The sequence below is a fragment of the Oculina patagonica genome, chromosome 2 (genome assembly GCF_052425735.1).
Source record: "Oculina patagonica isolate OP01 chromosome 2, crgOcupat, whole genome shotgun sequence".
In the NCBI taxonomy this organism is placed as follows: Eukaryota; Metazoa; Cnidaria; class Anthozoa; order Scleractinia; family Oculinidae; genus Oculina; species Oculina patagonica.
Genome location: NC_135759.1, coordinates 4,603,042 through 4,622,138, shown reverse-complemented (window position 1 = coordinate 4,622,138; position 19,097 = coordinate 4,603,042). Strand labels below are relative to the sequence as shown.

The 19,097-nt window shown below is 39.6% G+C and overlaps 2 protein-coding genes across 2 annotated transcripts in view; both read right to left on the bottom strand.

The window, feature by feature from the left end:
* The window catches only part of LOC144642850 (uncharacterized), a 51,831-nt gene that overhangs the window by 28,545 nt on the left and 4,189 nt on the right, over nt 1–19,097 (bottom strand). The window lies entirely within an intron of this gene.
* Nucleotides 2,087–8,684, bottom strand: LOC144637735 (uncharacterized). The gene is made up of 6 exons (XM_078496815.1): nt 8,501–8,684; nt 7,322–7,537; nt 6,811–6,947; nt 5,407–6,567; nt 3,707–4,700; nt 2,087–2,994 (listed from the first exon to the last, which is right to left on the bottom strand). Exons 1-6 carry the CDS (start codon nt 8,682–8,684, stop codon nt 2,087–2,089), a joined length of 3,600 nt encoding a protein of 1,199 aa, XP_078352941.1.

The window sequence follows — 19,097 nt, the reverse complement described above, 5'->3', positions numbered from 1 at the left end:
CGATTAACTTGGCAAAACCGCATAATTCAACAGGAAGTACAGTTCACTGAGGCTTTCTTGGTAGTGCAGCAGCGCATTTTCCCGATCTTACTTTGACATCTCAAATACTCGACGCTGTCAGCTGTGTTCTGAGATGTGATGTGAATGTGCAAAGCTAGACTGGATAACTCCAATTCACCCCGGAAGTGGCGCGGCCACGAAGCAAATTTTCAACTACCGATTATACTTGCTGTCACTCCAGTGCAGTTCATTTTGACAGAAACGACTGTGCCGGCTTTTGCTTATGGCAGCGTTCACTGAGTCTTTCTTCGTAGTGCAGCAGTGCGTTTTCCCGGTGTTACTTGAATTGGGCATCTTAAATTCTCGACGCTCTCGGTCAACAGAAGTGGTCTTTTGCTTGTCTTTTAGGAATGTTAACGATTTGTAAAGTAAAGCCACAGGCCACCCAGCTGTACGTAAAGGTTGCTAATCAATTAAAAAATATATATTATACACAAAAGCAAAAACTTCGTGAGCATTTTGAGCACAGTAAAAGTTGCTTCATTGATCGACTTCATTAAACGGTAATTGAAAATATAGTTATATAGTAAGCGAATGTATAGGTATATGTGTATTTAGTATATTTTTTTTTTTTTTGACGTTCTTATTGAAATTATGTTAAACTTTACAGGCAAATTCCATCGTCCATGCGACATTATTCAGCTCTAAGAAACTGCGGTATAAAACATACCATCCTACATTGTACGTGCATTTAGTATAGATCCACAATGAAACATCTTTATTGTTTGGTACAATTCAAGTGGAAAACAGATGTGGCAAATGTCTAAGCCTCTACTTACAGGCACTACCCTTTACAATTTCCTTAAACCAACCAGCTACTTCTCCAAAAAGCTAGCCAATTGTATTCAGATGACAATATGACATGTGTCTTACTCCCTACTAAGAGCCACACCCCTTTACAATCCCGTTAGCCAACACACCTATACAGTTCAATGACAAAAAATGACAATTTGACAGGTGTCTTACTCTCTACTTAGAGCCACGTCCTTTACAAACTACCCTTTGGCGAACAAGCTATACAATTCAAGTGATAGCAGATGACTTTTTGCAGGTGTCTTACTCTCTACTAAAAGCCACACCCCTTTACAAACTACCCTTTGGCGAACAAGCTATACAATTCATGTGATAGCAGGTGTCTTACTCTCAACTAAGAGCCACACCCCTTCTACCCTCTGGCAAACATGATATACAATTGAATGAAAACAGAAGACAATTTGACAGGTGTCTTACTCTCTACTTAGAGCCACACCCCTTTACAAACTACCCTTAGCGAACAAGCTATAACAATTCAAGTGAAAGCAGATGACAATTTGACAGGTGCCTTACTCTCTACTTAGAGCCACACCCCTTCTACCCTTTAGCGAACAAGCTATAATTTAAGTGATAGTAGATGACAATTTGGCAGGTGTCCTACTCTCTACTTAAAGCTACGCCCCTTTACAAACTACCCTCTGGCAAACATGATATACAATTGAATGAAAACAGAAGACAATTTGACAGGTGTCTTACTCTCTACTTAGAGCCACACCCCTTTACAAACTACCCTTTAGCGAACAAGCTACACAATTCAAGTTATAGCAGATGACAATTTGACAGGTGTCGTACTCTTTACTTAGAGCCACACCCCTTCTACCCTTTAGCGAACAAGCTATAATTTAAGTGATAGAAGATGACAATTTGGCAGGTGTCCTACTCTCTACTTAAAGCTACGCCCCTTTACAAACTACCCTTAGCAAGCGAACAAGCTATAACAATTCAAATGATAGCAGATGACAATTTGACAGGTGTCTTACTCTCTAATTAGAGACATGATCTTTTACAAACTACCCTTAGTGGACAAGCTATACAATTCAAGTGATAACAGATGACAATTTGACAGGTGTCATAATCTCTACTCAGAGCCACCCCCATTTACAATCTCCTCTTAGTCAACAATCTATACACCCTTTCACAATCTCACCCGGCCTAAGCCAACAAACTATACACTTAACAATCTTAGAAAACAGACCTCAACATGACTGCTGTCTTATTTGCTACAACAGCTGCACCCCTTTACAATCTCCTCTAAGGAGAAAAGAAATTCCGCTTTGCGGGTTGCGATGAATCCGTCCGTGGAAACGCCAAAGAACTCGCAAACAGTCCTGAGCATAGCTATACTCAATGCTTTCATTCTCCCCTTCTTGTGCATGTCACACAGGTTTAAGTTGTCATAAACAATGGGGTGTCGTAACTGCACGTCATCCAGTACAACCTGGCGGGCATCGCAAAACTCTTGCTCTACTTCCACAGCTCTAATATCTTCGTCGGAAGTTGCCACAGCGTTGCGCAACTTAGCTGCCGTTCTTGAAAAGAACGACCGTATCTGCTGTGCAGTTAGGAATTCGTCTTTGGAGAACAACCTCGACCCGTCTGCTTTCTTTGCAAATCGCATATCTTTAGAAACTTGCTCAGGGTTTTGTTTGTGACCAGTTTCCTGCCCAAGGTTGAACTTGTCTTCTAAGTACTTCCTTTGAGTTTCACTAAATCGTTTGGGCTTTTTGGCTGTTTTCAAGGCCCAACCCTGGGGTAAGCTTGCTCCCTCCGTCGCCTCAACTTCAGTTGTTTCTAGTGCTTTTGCGGAACTGACATCTTCTTGAAGGAGTATGTGGTATGACTTCTTTGCTTTGTCAAGCAATGTCTCTTTTTCTGGCAACATCTTGCATTTGCCAAAGGACATATGCTTCTCCAGACTTGAATACCTCTGATAAACCTTTACACAACCCTCATTTGGGCAGGAAAACAGGACGCTGGAATCTTCCACCGCACCACTGTCGTTTTCTTGTTCTTCAAACGTTTCATCAAGGCATGGCTTCTTTGAATTTTCTTGGGAAGCGCGGACGAAGCCACCAGGAGAGAACTGGCAGTCAAATCGGCAACTCTTCAGAATGTCAGGAACTATAAAAAAGGAATGTCATGGTTAAGTATTAAAATAAACTAAAATCCCGCATAATTTTATACCCTAAGCTTAAAGTGTCTATGACACGAAATCTTTTCTTGGCTTTTTTCTTTCGTTGATATGTTGCGATAAAGGATTCATAGTTAAAATTTGTCCATAAAAAAATTTGCGTCATTTTTTGCCGCCGAAATGTCGCACTCTCAGCCATCTTGAAAATTCATCAAACAAGTAGTGTCACAAAGCTGACGTGACGAACCTTTTGGCCGCGCCGCTATGACAATAGGTACGTCACGTCACTTTTGTGACGTCTACTTGTTTGATGAATTTTTAAGATGGCCGAGAGTGCGACATTTCGGAGGCAAAAAATGACGGAAAATTTTTTGGGACAAATTTTAACTATCAATCCTATATTTAAGCATATCAACGAAAGAAAAAAGCAAATAAAGATTTCGTGTCATAAACACTTTAACAGAGTGAATCAAGAATGAAAAGATACATACAAAAAAGACCCAGGGACTAAGATAACCTTTTACCACAAATAAAGCACACTGGTTTCTTGATTTCGCTTGTCGGCTCTCTCAGCTGCCTTAGTTTTGTGATAACTAGACGTATTTGATGTCTTGCAACAAATTTACTGGGTGTAATACGCGAAGTTGATCGTTAGTTGCGCACTGTTTATTGTTTATTTCTTTCTGTTTTCATTTTTTTTACCTTCAACTTTTGATTTGCAGATTTGCTTTCCTTCACCGACGTCAAATGCCTTCCATACTCTGACTGTGTCTCTTGAAAACTCGAAGTTGTTCAGCATGCTTATTCCATCGAGTTTAACTTCAGGTAGTGCGCGAGCAGCTACAGTAGCGTCAACAACGGCAACGCGGACCCCGGGAACTCCTCCATGCGACAAAATGGCCGTTTTTAATTCCTGGGCGTTTTGAACATCATGCCCTTCGTTCACGTACCTGCGTACGTGAGATTTAATCGTCGCTGCCTTCCTATCGCAGGCCCCCTTTCCCCCCTGTGGGTCACTGAAGTCCACTCTGCTAACATCTATCCCCGTATTAGCCCTCATGAGAGGGCATGATGCTATTAAGCCAGAGCTGTGGTAGCATCCAGCGTTATCCTGACGCAGGGAGGCAGTGCCGACTTCGGGATTTTCTTCCTTTAGTGATCTCAAGGTGTGTTCCAAGATACGCACTACATCAGTTGTCTCTTGTGATGCGTTTTCCACGATATGTACAAAACATTGACTTTCAAACCACCCATTCATCTTTCTTGCGACGACACTGATATGCCATGATATGCCTCTCTTTGCATACCAGTCAGATTGGGTCTCTCGGTACTTGAGTGGGAGAAATTTCATTGCCCAATCTAGCGTTATCATGACATTGCTCTCGTCCAAAGCACTTAAACACACTGTTCGTGCTGTGTCTTGTTTAACAGTTCTGAGTTGGTGTGCTTTCCAGGCCTGGATTGCCTGGACGGCCTGACTATGTATGTAAGAGAAGTCTTCCGCCTCCTCGGGCGCAAGCGTTGATTTAGTTAAATATCGTTCGATACAGCAAAGTACTTCACTGATACTCTCACACTTCGAACACTTGAGACTGTGGTCGTGGGAACACAAGGAACTCAGCTCACTGTTCTTGCTGTCGCTAAGGGCATAGCTGCTACAATGGTCTGCAACAGAGCAGCACTCGGATATGTGCACCTGTTAAAACAGAAAGAGTCGCAATTTACATACCTTATTGTTACTTAATTTCGCGGGTCTATAATTTCACAATTTTCGCGATTCTCAAACAATCGCGAATTAAAGACCCGTGAAACGTATTTTTAACGTTTTTGATATATTTTTTACTAGTTTTAACGTACGTTGCGACTAAATCGCAAAAAGAAAATCCCGCGAAATATTGTCTCGCAAAATCGCAAAATTTAGTACCAATAAGGTAACTTGTATGAATAAAACATCCACTTCCAATTTGGTTGCTTACAATGCACCTGTAGAAAAGAGACTGAGCAAAAACCATAAAGTGACAAAAGCGCTGGCGCTCAAATAAAGGTGGGGGGGGGGGGGGATTGGTAAAGGTGTGGCTTATCTTTGGATTTAAATGTGCGTAACAAATACGTTTTGGTTTAATATTTGAAAAAGAATATGCTAGTAAATCAATCTTAGCCCGTAGGCTCATCTTTAGTAATGCTTATCCTATAATTGGGAAATATTTGGCTTCCGTCTGAATTTCGGAGTAGGGGTTGGGAGTATTTTCGAAATGTTGAGGCAGGTGCAATAATGAATACCAGACATATTCTTTTCCAGCCGTGGTCATCAAAACATTTTTCGTAACGACAAAGTGGGAGCAATAAAGAGAGAAAAGCGCATCACAGAACAAAACAAAATAAAAAATAATAATTTGTGTTACCTTATAGTCAGCCTTCAAATATTCCTTCCCTTCCTTCAGGGATATCTCGCAGCCTTTAGCAGTCTCTCTGTCCAGTCCCCCTTTTTCTTTAAGCTGTTCCACCATTGAACACAGATCTTCAAAACCTTTCGCACCGTCTGCTGCAACGTAATCCAGACCCTGCAAGGATTTCCTGGTAGTAGCCGCACAGGCCGACAAGACTCTTAGCATAGTTGCCGGGCTGAATGGAGTGAAATCTGTTTCCACACAGTAAGTCTGGTATTGCTTTACTAGTCTGCTGGGGATCATCGTCCTGATGACATTTGGTGTTTCTAGTATCTTCCCAGAGGAGAGGCGTAGGTATCGCTGCCCAAACGGGATATCCTGGATGACATGCGGACTCGTTATGTAAGTTAAAAAGTGGTCAAGCTGTTTTCTTTCCACTCTCATTCTCGGACTTTTTGCTCGGGGTACTTCGACTCCACGCCCATACTGAAGAGAATGCTGTCTTGCCATTTTGAACCGGTATTCGGTAAGGCCTGGGATGTAGCTCTGGATGTGTTTGAAAGTTGTGAGGTCCGCCATGATTGACAATATTTGACGTCTTGTTTCCCAGGATGATGCGTTTTCGTAAGACTCTGCCAGAGCAACAAGAAATTTTCGCTCCTCAGGCTCGCCAATACCGAGTTCTTTTTCGACTGACCCGGAATTTCTTACGGCCTCCCAGAAGTAGCCTGCATCTCCTGGGGCGATAACATTAAGGCCAGCCACAATTACAGACTTCGCCTTGGATACATGGTTAGCTCTCGTACGTACGGTAGCTTCCTCCCAACGCCGTTTGTATGGCCCGACAGTATCAGTATCACATGAACGTAAGAAATCATTCAGTAGTAAACGTTTCGTGGTCAGGCTGGTTGTTGGTGTGTCGCTGCCGCTAGAAGTTTCGCTGCTTGCCGACTGTGAGTTTGGTTGATATAGGCTAGTCTCCTCTGTTTTCAGTTGGTAAACTAAATCGCCAAGTGTAGAATCAGGCTGAGACAGATTTTCTTCTTCTATCGTCAGGTGACGGATTGAGTCATCAAGTTGAGAGTCGGGCTGGCACGGACTATAGTCTTCTATCTTGAGGTGGTAGATTGAGTCACCAAGTTGTTGCATGACTTCTGAACTAGCTGCATCTGCTCTCTGTGTTTTAAACAGAAAAAAATTATGTTCACTTGGGAATAAAAAGGCAATCCATATGGCTATGCCAGCAAGTAAAATAGCTTGAATGATAACCTTTACTGCGTACAAGTGAAGATGAGTTAGTAGAAAATAACTTGGCCGGTGGATTTAAAAAAAAAAAAACATTGAGTTGCGGCAGCAGCAGCGACCATAGTTAAGATCAGCAATGAGTAACCTCCTCTGTAGCTGATGCATATTACTTACCTTTGCGATATTCTCTGATATGTCCTCTTCAAGTTCTGGGCCACATTGATCTTCGATAGGTGAAATTGCAGATTCTTGGGCAGTGCTTTCTATAGGAGATGACTCCTCCAGCTTTCTTCGACATTGTGTGCATATTCCTAAGGAGTTAAAAAATGGCTGGATTTCATGTTCTACCTAGCTAGAATGTATAACTAGAAAATCTTTGATTTCTTGTTCTTATTCGTTTTTCTCCGTTTCGTGCTGAGTCAGTGGCCGATCCAGACCTTCAGCTAAGTGGGGCCCCCGATCATCCAGGCCCTGGAATAAGAGGGGGGTCAGCTCTGGAAAATAATCTTTCTAAACCCTTCGGGGCTTAATTTGGTCTCAATATAGTTAAAAAGCAACTTTTTATTTTGTGTATTAATCAATGCGTAACGGACGGATTTTGACCAAGACTACCACTTATTTCGGTTTAATATGGAGTAACAAAAAGTATCAAACGTGTAAACGTGTTATATGGCTGAAAACTTACGTGAGCCTACAGGAAGCAGTACTTGAGTTAAATGGTGGAGTAGTTTGGCATGAGAAAGAGATATTCCTCTTACTCCTGATACTGACTTCCCATGCGAAGACCATCCACTTGGAGCGGCACAATTTCTTTTATTTGAACGCCATCTGATGCCAAACTTGTCGCGGTGTCTTGGGCAAATTGTGAGTTTGAGATGATCTTCGCCCACATTGAAAATGCCTTTTTAAAAGAAAACAATCAAGGCACTGTGCTTAACAACATTTGACAATATTCTCTTGATAATTGTTTTTACCATTGATGACACGTCACTGCATTCATATGTTGTATCCTTTCACTACAGTCTAAGTAAGCTATTTCTCTTCTTTTGTGAGCTAAGCCAAAAGGAAACTGGGTACTAGAAACATAGTCCACTTTCGTCACGCATTTGTCACGCATTCGTCACGCTTCAATTCCACGTTTAAAAGTCGCTATGCACCTGCCAGGCGCGGTGACCCAACGGTTAGTAGCTCCGAACCGAGCGCTCCAAGTTCGAGCCCTTACCGGGGTCACTGTTGTGTTCTTGGGCAGGACACTTTACTCTCACAGTTCCTCTCTCTACCTTGGGTACCGGCGAGTTAATAGAGAGGTTAAGCATGACGTTAACGGCAGACGGCAAACGGCAAAGATAACTTCTGATTTTGAGTTCTTTTCTTCTAATCCGTAAATAAAGCACACAAAAATGGAATAATGTCTCCTACTATTCATTGCAAATACAAATAATTTCACTCCACTGTACACACGACTAAAGAGACACGACAAAAGTTTCAGTTTTGCCGTTTGCCGTTTGCCGTTTGCCGTAAACGTCATGCTTAACCTCTCTAATGATGGGGATAACCCTCTGTTGGACTACCATCCTAGGCTACCCATGCCACGGGAACCAAGATAGGCTCCGGGTGTAATTTATGGTCCACTATTTTTGTATGCAGACCTTACTTAATCTTACATAAAAGTAAAGATCAGTAAAAGTGTTATGCTTATTGTTGGTAATTATTAATTATTACTGTGCCTTCACCTGCTTCGTATTCACTTTATTGTTCTAAATTTTAGTCAGATTCACGAGAATCATACATGTCTTGGATGCTTGAGAATAAAACTAAGCGGGTAATTATTAGTTACTAACATATCCGAAAAACTACAACATACCTGCTCGTGCTAGTAATAGCTTTGGCTCCGAGTCTATAGAAGCGTCTCGAACGTCGTATGCACGTAGATGTCCTTGTATGTCTTTGGTACATTTAGCAATGACGACACTATTCGTATTTGCCGGATTGTCCACACTAGGACCACATTCTCCCCCTGCAATCTGTCCATATTCACACGCGGCCATAAGCAAAAGCCGGCACAGTCGTTTCTGTCAAAATGAACTGCACTGGAGTGACAGCAAGTATAATCGGTAGTTGAAAATTTGCTTCGTGGCCGCGCCACTTCCGGGGTGAATTGGAGTTATCCAGTCTAGCTTTGCACATTCACATCACATCTCAGAACACAGCTGACAGCGTCGAGTATTTGAGATGTCAAAGTAAGATCGGGAAAATGCGCTGCTGCACTACCAAGAAAGCCTTAGTGAACTGTACTTCCTGTTGAATTATGCGGTTTTGCCAAGTTAATCGTTAACATGGACGTTACATTGAAACATGGTCGCGTGCGACAAGAAGACGTGAAGAGGCATTTCGCTCCGTATTTTGGTACGAATAATGTGGTTTCTGGACTAGGAAAAATCATAAAGGTAAGAAATATTTCTATATTGCTCAGTGATTTGGTATTTACTTCGTTGTAGATGCCACATTCTCGTTGAAAGCAGATTCGAAAGTATAATTTGGTAATCAACGTACCGGAACCGCTCAAAGCAGAAGATAAGCTCGCATTTCAAAACTCTCGCGAAAGTTTCGAACAAATTCGCCAACATAGCAAATAAGCAATTCCACCGCAAAAAACCAGGTTTCCTTTTATTTAAAAGCATGCAACAAAGTGGAAATTACACGTATTTTAACGAAGAAACGTAACATTTGAAGACCTTCCGTTAGTTGTTGTTATTGACACGGAAGGTCGAAAGGTCACTCATATGACTCGAGTGACCTATTTTCAAAACGCTTTCAAAATTCGTCGTTTCGTTTATCCCAATTTTTTTTTTCGTGGAAACTGTAGATGGGAAATTTCTCTTTCTACGGCGTATAGTCTTAAAGGGTAAAGTCGTGTACCAGAGTGAATTTTTGACCCGTGAATTTAGGCAAAATTCGGCTGTTGCTACGACTGTCAAAATGTATAAACTTAAAAATTCCGTTAAAAATTCCAGTTTTTGTTCCACATAATTTGAACACCACTTATAGACAGAGGAAATGAAAGGTTTTAAGTTCCTTGGTAATTTTTTTCTAGGAAGCTTTTAATATATGAATAACAGCTTCCACAAAAGTCGCTATTTCGGCGTTGATTTAGCGTGCCGCCACGGGCAAAATATTAAAAATTCTACTAAAAAATAAAAAAAATTCTTAAGGATCCGAAACTTATATTTTTAGAACTAGTTTACTGAGGCCTTTATTCTGGCAAAGTTTGGGAAAATCGGTCTTTGCTATCTTGCATACCTTAGTCGGTCCGTAGAGCAAACCCCTCTTAAAATTGTTTAACAACAATTTTCAAGCTTGTTTAACTGAAGCAAAACCACTGGATGCGAAAGGATCCATTAGATATTTAACAGAGATGTATCACACTGATAACTGCGAAGTCAACTAAATATTTTAATAAACTCAAAACATCACTGCAAACCCTTACACCCCCTCTTAATTAAAGGATAATGGCTTTTAAACATACCACCCCCCTCCCCCCTAGCCCTATATATACATGTACACGCATAGGAAAAACATTGCCACATCCTAAAAGCTTTTCTCTTAACAGTAATACTAGGATTTTCAAAGATACACATTCAACACTGTAATAATAATAGTCAATGTATTAAAGTTTGCATACACAGCTGTATACAGTGTCTAAAATGGCATGAATTTACTCATAAAATTCCAGTTTTCAGTAAAGTCATTAATCTTCCTTGTGTGCATTTTCCAAGTTCCACAACAAGATTAGGAATTTTTATGACAGGTACATGTACAAATATAACATTTACTGTTGACATTCTCGAGCTCAATGAAACCAGCAAAACAGAACCAAAGGGTTGGGGGTTTCTCAAACCTCAAAATTGTTGAACTTATAAGTCAATCATTCGGGACTCAGATATGTCATCCACATGAACACTCAATAGTGAACAGAACTACATGACAAGTAGATTCTTTAATATATTTGGGAATGAAAGAGCTAAGCAATGAAACTGATGTTTATTTACTCTGATTAAATGAACAGAAATTTTACCTCCATCATGAATATCAATAAACTGCATGCACTGAATCGATCTATTTCACTCGGAGTTAACGAAATTCCAGGTGCTTCGTGCAAACTGACATCACTTTCATTCTCATCTCAGCTGCTCTTCCAGCACTCTAAAACAAAAGAATCATATCACAAGCATTTAAAAATCGTGAGCTTAATTTTCTTCGAGATGTGTTGAAGTGATATTCTTTGTCGAAGGCCCAATAATTATTTGTTTACATAATCAAATCCTCCTGTTTGATCAGTAAAGCCTGGTAAAACTGAATTTTAACGAGTAGTATTTTTCAACATTGTTCATGTCACAAGCAAATGCTTAGTGGCGAAAGCAAGTAAAATGTGTATAAGCTTACTTTGCGTATAAAGTAAGCTTAACGTAGAGATATTAAATGACGGAAACACTGCAGTTTTGTACTCACCTTCACTGCAGTAGGTACACTCGTCTGCTCGTTTTATCTCCGTTCCCTTGTTCTCCGCTATTTCTTTGCCTGTTTTAATATTTGCATTATTAAGATCTGCACTCATTTGTCTAAAAGGCTCTAGGGCACGAAGAAGACCTCAACGAGACATTAAAAACACTGACATTGACGTTGAAATTGCAGAAAGTGTGTATTGTAAATAGTTTAAATAGTTTTCCTGTTGTTTTTGATTGCTACTCGCGTACGCCAGATTACATCAAACGCACAATGTAACCATTATGTTTCCTTTGCATTTTAAATCGCTCATTCCAATTTTAAACGCTTGTAGAAGCCACAAATGTAATATTTGACCACAAATGTAATAACGCCCTAAAATTTAATAAGGGATTGACCACAAATGTAATAACACCCTCAAGTGTAATAAGGCTTTGACCACAAATGTAATAACAACTTATCACACAGTGGTGCGATGATATGAATTTAAAACTTTAGTGCTAAAAACAATGGCTGCGGTCACATCTACGACGTAACTAAAGTTTAACTATAGTTAGTCTCAAGTTACGTGACGTCATACCTAACTATAGTTAGTGCTTTCTGTCGTCTTTGCGATCACACCAATGCAGTTAATAATGCAGTTCTGATTAGGTTGTGAATAATTTGGTATTTAAATTAGTTTATGAGAGCCCCTTGTTGTTTATTTGTGTCCAGTTGTTCCTCTATTTTTTCTATTTTTGCACGGCATTTCGGCGTTGAAGAAAATAAAATGAAGTAAGGATGCTAGAAACCGAAGAATTCAAGCGTTATTTTTGCTAACATTGATGATATGCAATTTCTTGGCATGTTGTTTTTCTTGTTTTCCTTCCCTTGACGCTTTGTTTTGCATATTTATGTTCATCTCGCACGTGCGAAAAGAATTGTCGCATTCTGATTGGCTTTTCGTTTGTAAACTTAAGACTAACCCATGAACCTTGCTTGGGTATAACTATAGTTAGTGTGTATTGTTTTGGATCAGCGAGGCGTAAATTTTCTAACTATAGTTAGGGCGAACAGAAGCGCGGTCACATTGCCGAAATAGCTAACTATAGTTAACGCCGTCCTAACTATAGTTAGCAGTCTAGATGTGACCGCAGCCAATATATTACAAATGATAGCATGGGAATGAGCATGAGTAAAAAATTATCTTGTTTTTAACACAGTAAATATGATTCATATCTTCAATCGGCCATGTATACGTAATTTCCTTTTTGTTTTATGAGAACTGTTACAGCTAGGTGGCTAGAATTGATTATCTTTTTGTATGAATTCACTTTGCAAGGAAAGACTTTAATAACTTCGATATGACGTTTTCTACCAGCTTAAGTAATCTACCTAATCTATTGCTGGCCATTTTAGCAACCGGCGTTTGGCAACCTTGTACTTCGAACTGTGAAAAGGGGGTAATGACGAAATCGATATCCTCACAAGTTAGAATATAAAAAAGGCCACTAGAGTCCCATATGTTGTTTTTCTAATGAATTTGACGTGTGGTCCCCAAAAAAACTCACTTTCATATAAAAATAGAGTTCCTTGTGTACCTCGATCAAACGCAATTATTATTTTCAGCCTGGATACATTGTTAGCCTTTGCTCAATCTCAGTCTTTTCTGCAGGTATTAGTCTCCATATGCCCAATTGAATTGTAAATTCCAAAACAAGAAAATTAATAATCAGACTTCAGCTCTAATTGACCATAGTATGTAACATACAGTCACCTATACACAAATAATACAATGTAAGCCAAGCAAAACACATTCGTCTAGTTCCTTAATTGACAAAGAAAACACTGACGATGATAAGTTATCCTTAAAGTTTAACTGACTTATATAGCATATAACGTTTACCCTCAGACGTAAGAGCAAATTCCTTTTCCCTCCGTGGTACAAGGGGGAGGTGTGAATGGAACCCCTCCTCAAGGTTTTTGTTCTATCAAAGCCAAGTGAAATCATTTTGTGCTGAGTAGAAGGTCCTTGGCTTACCCTACAAGATGACATGTTTTTTTGTTTGTTATTTTGGGCCGTGATGCCAGATGACGTCATAAGCCACACCATCTTGGATTTCGCCATTTTCATAGAAAGTCTGAAATCAATTCAGAATGCTTATGGAATTTGAAATTAAGCAAATTAGACAATAATGTTGTTAAAACAACTGAATAAAAAAAGAAAAATGCAAAAATGAAGATTTTTTCCAGACCTTCTGGTAATTATGGCATTGCCATGGGAACAGCAAAAGTCATGGACACGTGCCGTTGGCCTTTCAAAATTTCCACAAGGGATGAATGGACAGCTACTGATATTTTGGCGCAAAAGAGTAAATCTTCTTTTCAAAATTCCGTCCGAAAAAACCTAAAGAGGAAATGCATCCACCACCATGTACTTCGTTAATTTAAGTTACCAGATTTATAGAACACAACGCCTCTTCAGAAATTCAGCATTTAGATTATTTCATTTGCATAAAACATCTAGTAAAAACAGTAAACAGCGCTGTTTTCCGAAAAAAAAGAAAATCCTGCAAGTCAGAAAATTAATAATGTAAAATAAATAATGCAATATGATTGGCTTACACAAGTGTAGGTCTGAAATTGAAATGAGCTGTTTCAATTGTTCTAATTGATACCTGTAACCAATTACATTTGAAGGCATTGTTACATTTGTGATCAAGCCTTTACGACACTTGAGGGCGTTATTACATTTGTGGTCAAACCCTTATTACATTTGAGGGCGTTATTACATTTGTGGTCAATTATTACATTTGTGGCTTCAACACGCTTCTCAGCTTTTCTTCATTTTCTATTTAACATATTTTGCTTTTCATTTTAACGACTGTGTTATAGAACCTTTTGTTGTAAATAGTTTTGCGCTATAGTTAATTTTTAGAACCTTTTTATCCACATGTTACCTTTTTAAAAATATTATGTGAAATAAAGTTGTTGATTATTATTATTATTATTATTATTATTATTATTATTATTATTATTATTATTATTATTATTATTATTATTATTATTATTATTATTATTATGGTGGGATGAATTGCTGGAGAGTGGGCCAGCGCTATGCAAATAAGTGCTGGTTGATAACTAAGCCCGAGAGAGAAGAGGCTGTCAAAGAAGTATTTGGCGAGACAATGATCAACATCACTACTGAGGGACAGAAGCACCTAGGAGCAGCTCTCGGATCAAGATCATACCTCGAGGAATATGTCGGTGAGAAAGTAGAGGACTGGGTAAACCAGGTCACCAATTTTGCTGAGTTCGCCTCATCACAACCACAAGCAAGCTATGCAGCCTTTACTTTTGGTCTGCGGCATCGGTGGACGTATTTTCTTAGAACGCTACCCGATGTCGAGTGTCTCCTGGAGCCACTAGAGCGTGCAATAGCCGACTCCCTTATACCGGCACTTACAGGTCGTACGTGTACGGATACTGAACGGAACCTGTTGGCCCTGCCAGTGCGCATGGGAGGACTGGGTCTAGTCAATTCTATGGAACTTGCATCGCCAGAGTACACAGCCTTAACCAAGGTGACTGCTCCACTAGTAGAACAAATCGTATCACAAGCACATGAGTCACCTGATGGCAACACAGTAAGGTCATTGCAACAAGAAGCTCGTAAGGAAAAGGAACAATGCTTGAGTCGCAATGCCGAGAATGTTAAGAGTGATCTTCCGTATAGATCTAAAAGAGCTGTTGAGCTTGCAACAGAGAAAGGGGCCTCAAGTTGACTGACGGTCCTCCCTTTGAAGGATATGATATTTTACTTTGAATAAGAGGGAATTTAAGGATGCTATCCACCTGAGGTACGACTGGGATATAAATGGCACTCCATCGGTTTGCGTCGGCGGCGATGTCTTAAACACCGACCATGCTATGATCTGCAGACGCGGTGGTTTCATTATACAACGACATAATGAAGTCCACGATCTCGAAGCTGAAATGCTTAACATGGTCTGCTATGACGTTGAAGTGGAACCAGTCTTACAAGAAATCACTGGAGAGATGCTGCCCAAAGGTGTTAATAACGCGCCTGACGCTCGCCTGGATATTCATGCACGCGGGTTTTGGGATCGACAAAGTTCTGCCTTTTTCGACGTGAGGGTTTGTCACCCCAACGCAGAATCATAAAAAGATCTCAGCCCAGACCAAATTTATCGCCAGCATGAAAATGGGAAAAAGCGCTCATATGCAAAGAGAGTTGTGGAAATCGAGCAAGGGACATTCACTCCGCTAGTATTCTCAACTACAGGAGGAATGGCAGAAGAATGCAGACGATACCACAGCAGACTAGCAGAACTCTTGGCAATAAAGAAAGGGGAAGACTACTCTACGCGATACGACTATCGCTTGGGTCAGAACCAAAGTCTCGTTTGCAATCTTGAGATCAGCGCTTCTATGCCTTAGAGGTTCACGCACTATCAGGAGAAGGAACAATCTAAACATTAATGACATTGATATAGAAATAGAGAAAGGTCGAGCACGAATCCAATAGTTTCCCTAAATTAAAGACTCTCAAATTATATTGGAAGTGAGAATAATACGTATAATTTTTTTTATTAGCTTTTCTTTTCTTTTAATAATCACCATTTGAAAAATTTGATTTTGAAATACAGAAAAAATTAATTACATATTAGAAATGATTTTAAGATTTCAATTCTCGCTTATACAAAGACATTGTACCTTTTTATATAGCTTTTTTTAAATTCTTAATCCTTTTTATCGGTGCTTGTATTTTTAATGATTGCGTGATATTTTTTTTAAAAAAATCGTTATTATTATTATTATTGTTGTAATTATTATTGTTATTATTATTATTATTATTATCATCATTATTATTTTTATAGTTATTATAGTGCTATCTATGGACAATTTAGTTTTCAAGCGGTTAGTGATATGTGGTCAGACTTAACTTTTTAAATTTAGAGTGTGTCGGCTGTTTGTCTGTTCCATGATTTAGCACATGTTCATTGACTTTGGATGCAGTTAACGACAATTTTTCTTGTGTAAGTTGCGCGCTTCGTCGCCAAGTTGAATTTGTCAACTACGCGACATGCAAGTTATCCTTGACTCTCTCTTCTCGCACCTGGGTTAAATCAGGGCCCCTCTCCTAACAACTATTGCATAGTTCCTTGCTTTATCGGATAACGTCCGATTCATACCTCGCTAGAAAATTTCTGAACGGATGAACAAATACATTAATTCAGGTATTCACACACAGAAAAATATGCACCCAATGAATACCTCGTGTTTCCGCTTGCCTTTCAGTAAAAGTCGCTCGCTATAAAACACTGAATATATAAGATACAGTTTCTGATCTTTAAGGCCTTTCATCCTGTCTGCATCCAAAGCTGTCTTGGCGAGCAGTTCCCGAAGATCCGGGTCTTTAAAGTATTCCTGATCTAGTTTTCCGAGTTCCAGCTCTCCGAGGTCATCCTCAACTTTGACGTTTACTTTGACAGTTTTTGCAGCGTCCAATTTAACAGATACATTGCTATGTTGGAGGAAACAATAACAACGGAATGCGGCAAAGCAAAAAACACAAGTTTTTGCACAGGTACCCCAAGCTCTATGGGAGATATATAGGCCGTGTGACCTTTGTTCAGTGTTGTGTGAGTGTTGTAATCTGAGCGTAACGGCGCCGTTGCGTAACAGCGAAATTATAAGGATGTGTATGGGAAATAACGATTTTTTAATAAAAAACCTACGTGAAGACCTCTGTCTGTTTACTTGTCTTCTGAGTGTTTTTAAGAGCGATTTAGCGCGATTCCAGTGAGTTGTTGAATGACTCACTGGAATCGCGCTAAATCGCTCCAAAAACTAGCCTCCTACGCAGACGTTCTTAGGACTCGTCACGCGTTTCTCCCCCAGCCCTAAGAACGTATGCGTAGGAGGCTATCCAAAAACCACATAGGAGAAATAACAACGGACAGAGGACTTTAGGTAGGGTTGTTTTTTTATTAAAAACTAGTTCGCATTTTTAAATTAAAGCAGGAATCGTTATTTCCCAAACAAATCCTTATAATTTCGCTATTACGCAACGGCCGCTGTTACGCTCATATTACAACACTCACACAACACTGAACAAAGGTCAAACGGTCTATATATCTCCCATAGAGCATGGGGTGCCTGTGGTTTTTGATAAGTGAATTGCATCGAGTACCAGCCTAGCATTCAGCTAGAAATATCGTGTTTTTTGTTAATAGCCCGGGACCATTATTTTTATTTCTTTTCTCTTTTTTCTTTTCTCTTCTGTTCCCTTCTCTTCTCTTCTCCCCTCCCCCTCTTTTCCCCTTTCCTCCCTTCCTATCCCCTTCTCTTCCCTCTACTCCTCTCCTCTCCTCTCCCCTCCTCCCCTCTCCTTTCCCTCCCGTCCCCTTCTCTTCTCTCTACTCCCCTCCTCTCCTTTCCCCTCCCCTCCCCTTCTCTTCCCTCTACTCCTCTCCTTTCGGAGTGGACACGGGCACTGCAAATGCAAATTAGATTAGTATTCAGGACTTCTCGGTTCAATAAAAGGTTGGTTACCCATGTGTTGCGAACTAATTCGAACAACGAAAGAAGACGAAGACATTAGTGGTTAGTTATTGGCTTTATATTTAGACGAACTCCACTTATCCTATAGCTCATGCTGAGTGTTCCACATGCTCATGTATAACTTTCAAAGGGGGGGGGGGGGGGACAATGTAATTTGGCTACCCAAAAATACCTTTTGCTTAACTGGAATGACTAAATAAATATTTCCGAAGGAAAAGAATACAGCGCATTGTCATCTTCGAGTTATGCCAAGAAATCAATCAAAGAATTAACATTTTCTTTAAGTAAGCAAGCAAGATTTGCACACAACTATTTCAATGCACTTTTTGTTGTCCATTTTTTGTGCTTCTATATTCAGCTCTCAACGCATGTCACTTTTTTTTGGCAATTAAGGCTCCGCCCCCCCCCTCCCCCCCAGGTCCGAAGGTGCCTGTGCGCCTATGATTTGGATGAAATTGGAACAGCTACATAAGTAAAATCAACTGTTACCAAAACAACAACAGCAACAACAACAACAGCAGCAAAAAAAACAATGTTACCTTGACGACCCGATACCTTCCTCCACATCTTCTTCTTCTTCTCCATCTTTTTTTAGATTCCCCCTATCTTTTGAAATGATCGAGTTCACGGTCTCAGTAAATTCTTGTCTTTTTTCCTTCACTACAAAATTCTCCAATACTGCAATGTTAATCAATTGCTTTTTAGCAAATGGTCGCTTGTAAATTGGTATCGGTTTCTTTACAAGAAGGCCAAGAGGTTTTATCATTGCCGCTTGGCCGTGACAGACTGGGTAATACTGATCTTCATCCAAATTTTCCTCTGCAAAGGCTCGAAGGACTTTTTCAATCGGCATCTAAAAGGAAAAAGAAATATCTCTGTTATACTACCAACATCTTTATATAAACTTTGTAATGTATGCACAGAATTTCACAGGCAATTAAACTGTCGACCTGATATCAGTAAAAAATGCATAAACTCAATAAAAATAATTCAACATATACAAACAAAACTCAATTTAAAACCCTTATGAGCAATCCCTGGTCAACCCTTTCAAATAAAAACTGCAAAATCAAGAGACAAGAGTGTAGAAACAATGAATAGGTATAAACTTGCAACTGCTGTTTCGTTAAATCACCAGTACTCGTGAGATTAAAATTCACATTTTTGTGATTCTAGACTTGTTAATAAAACCAGATTCAAAACAAAGATCCCAAAGATTACAAAAAATTCTAAACAGAACAAGTTTTATTCCTTAAATATCGTAAGCACCCTCTCCCTACATCACTTTTATCCACAAGTTTAACTTTTACCTTCACTCCTTTAGATTTAGCTTGTCAGAATATCGGATAATAAGCTATGACAGATTTTGAAAATTGGATGTCGCTGTTTAG

What these genes read in the sequence shown, in the direction of transcription:
- LOC144637735 (XM_078496815.1), bottom strand. Translation starts at nt 8,684, where the DNA reads ATGGCCGCGTGTGAATATGGACAGATTGCAGGGGGAGAATGTGGTCCT. An exon ending in GCTATTACTAGCACGAGCAG is followed by an intron (nt 7,538 to 8,500) that starts GTATGTTGTAGT and finishes TCTTTTAAAAAG; the next exon opens with GCATTTTCAATGTGGGCGAA. An exon ending in TATCAGAGAATATCGCAAAG is followed by an intron (nt 6,568 to 6,810) that starts GTAAGTAATATG and finishes TTTAAAACACAG; the next exon opens with AGAGCAGATGCAGCTAGTTC.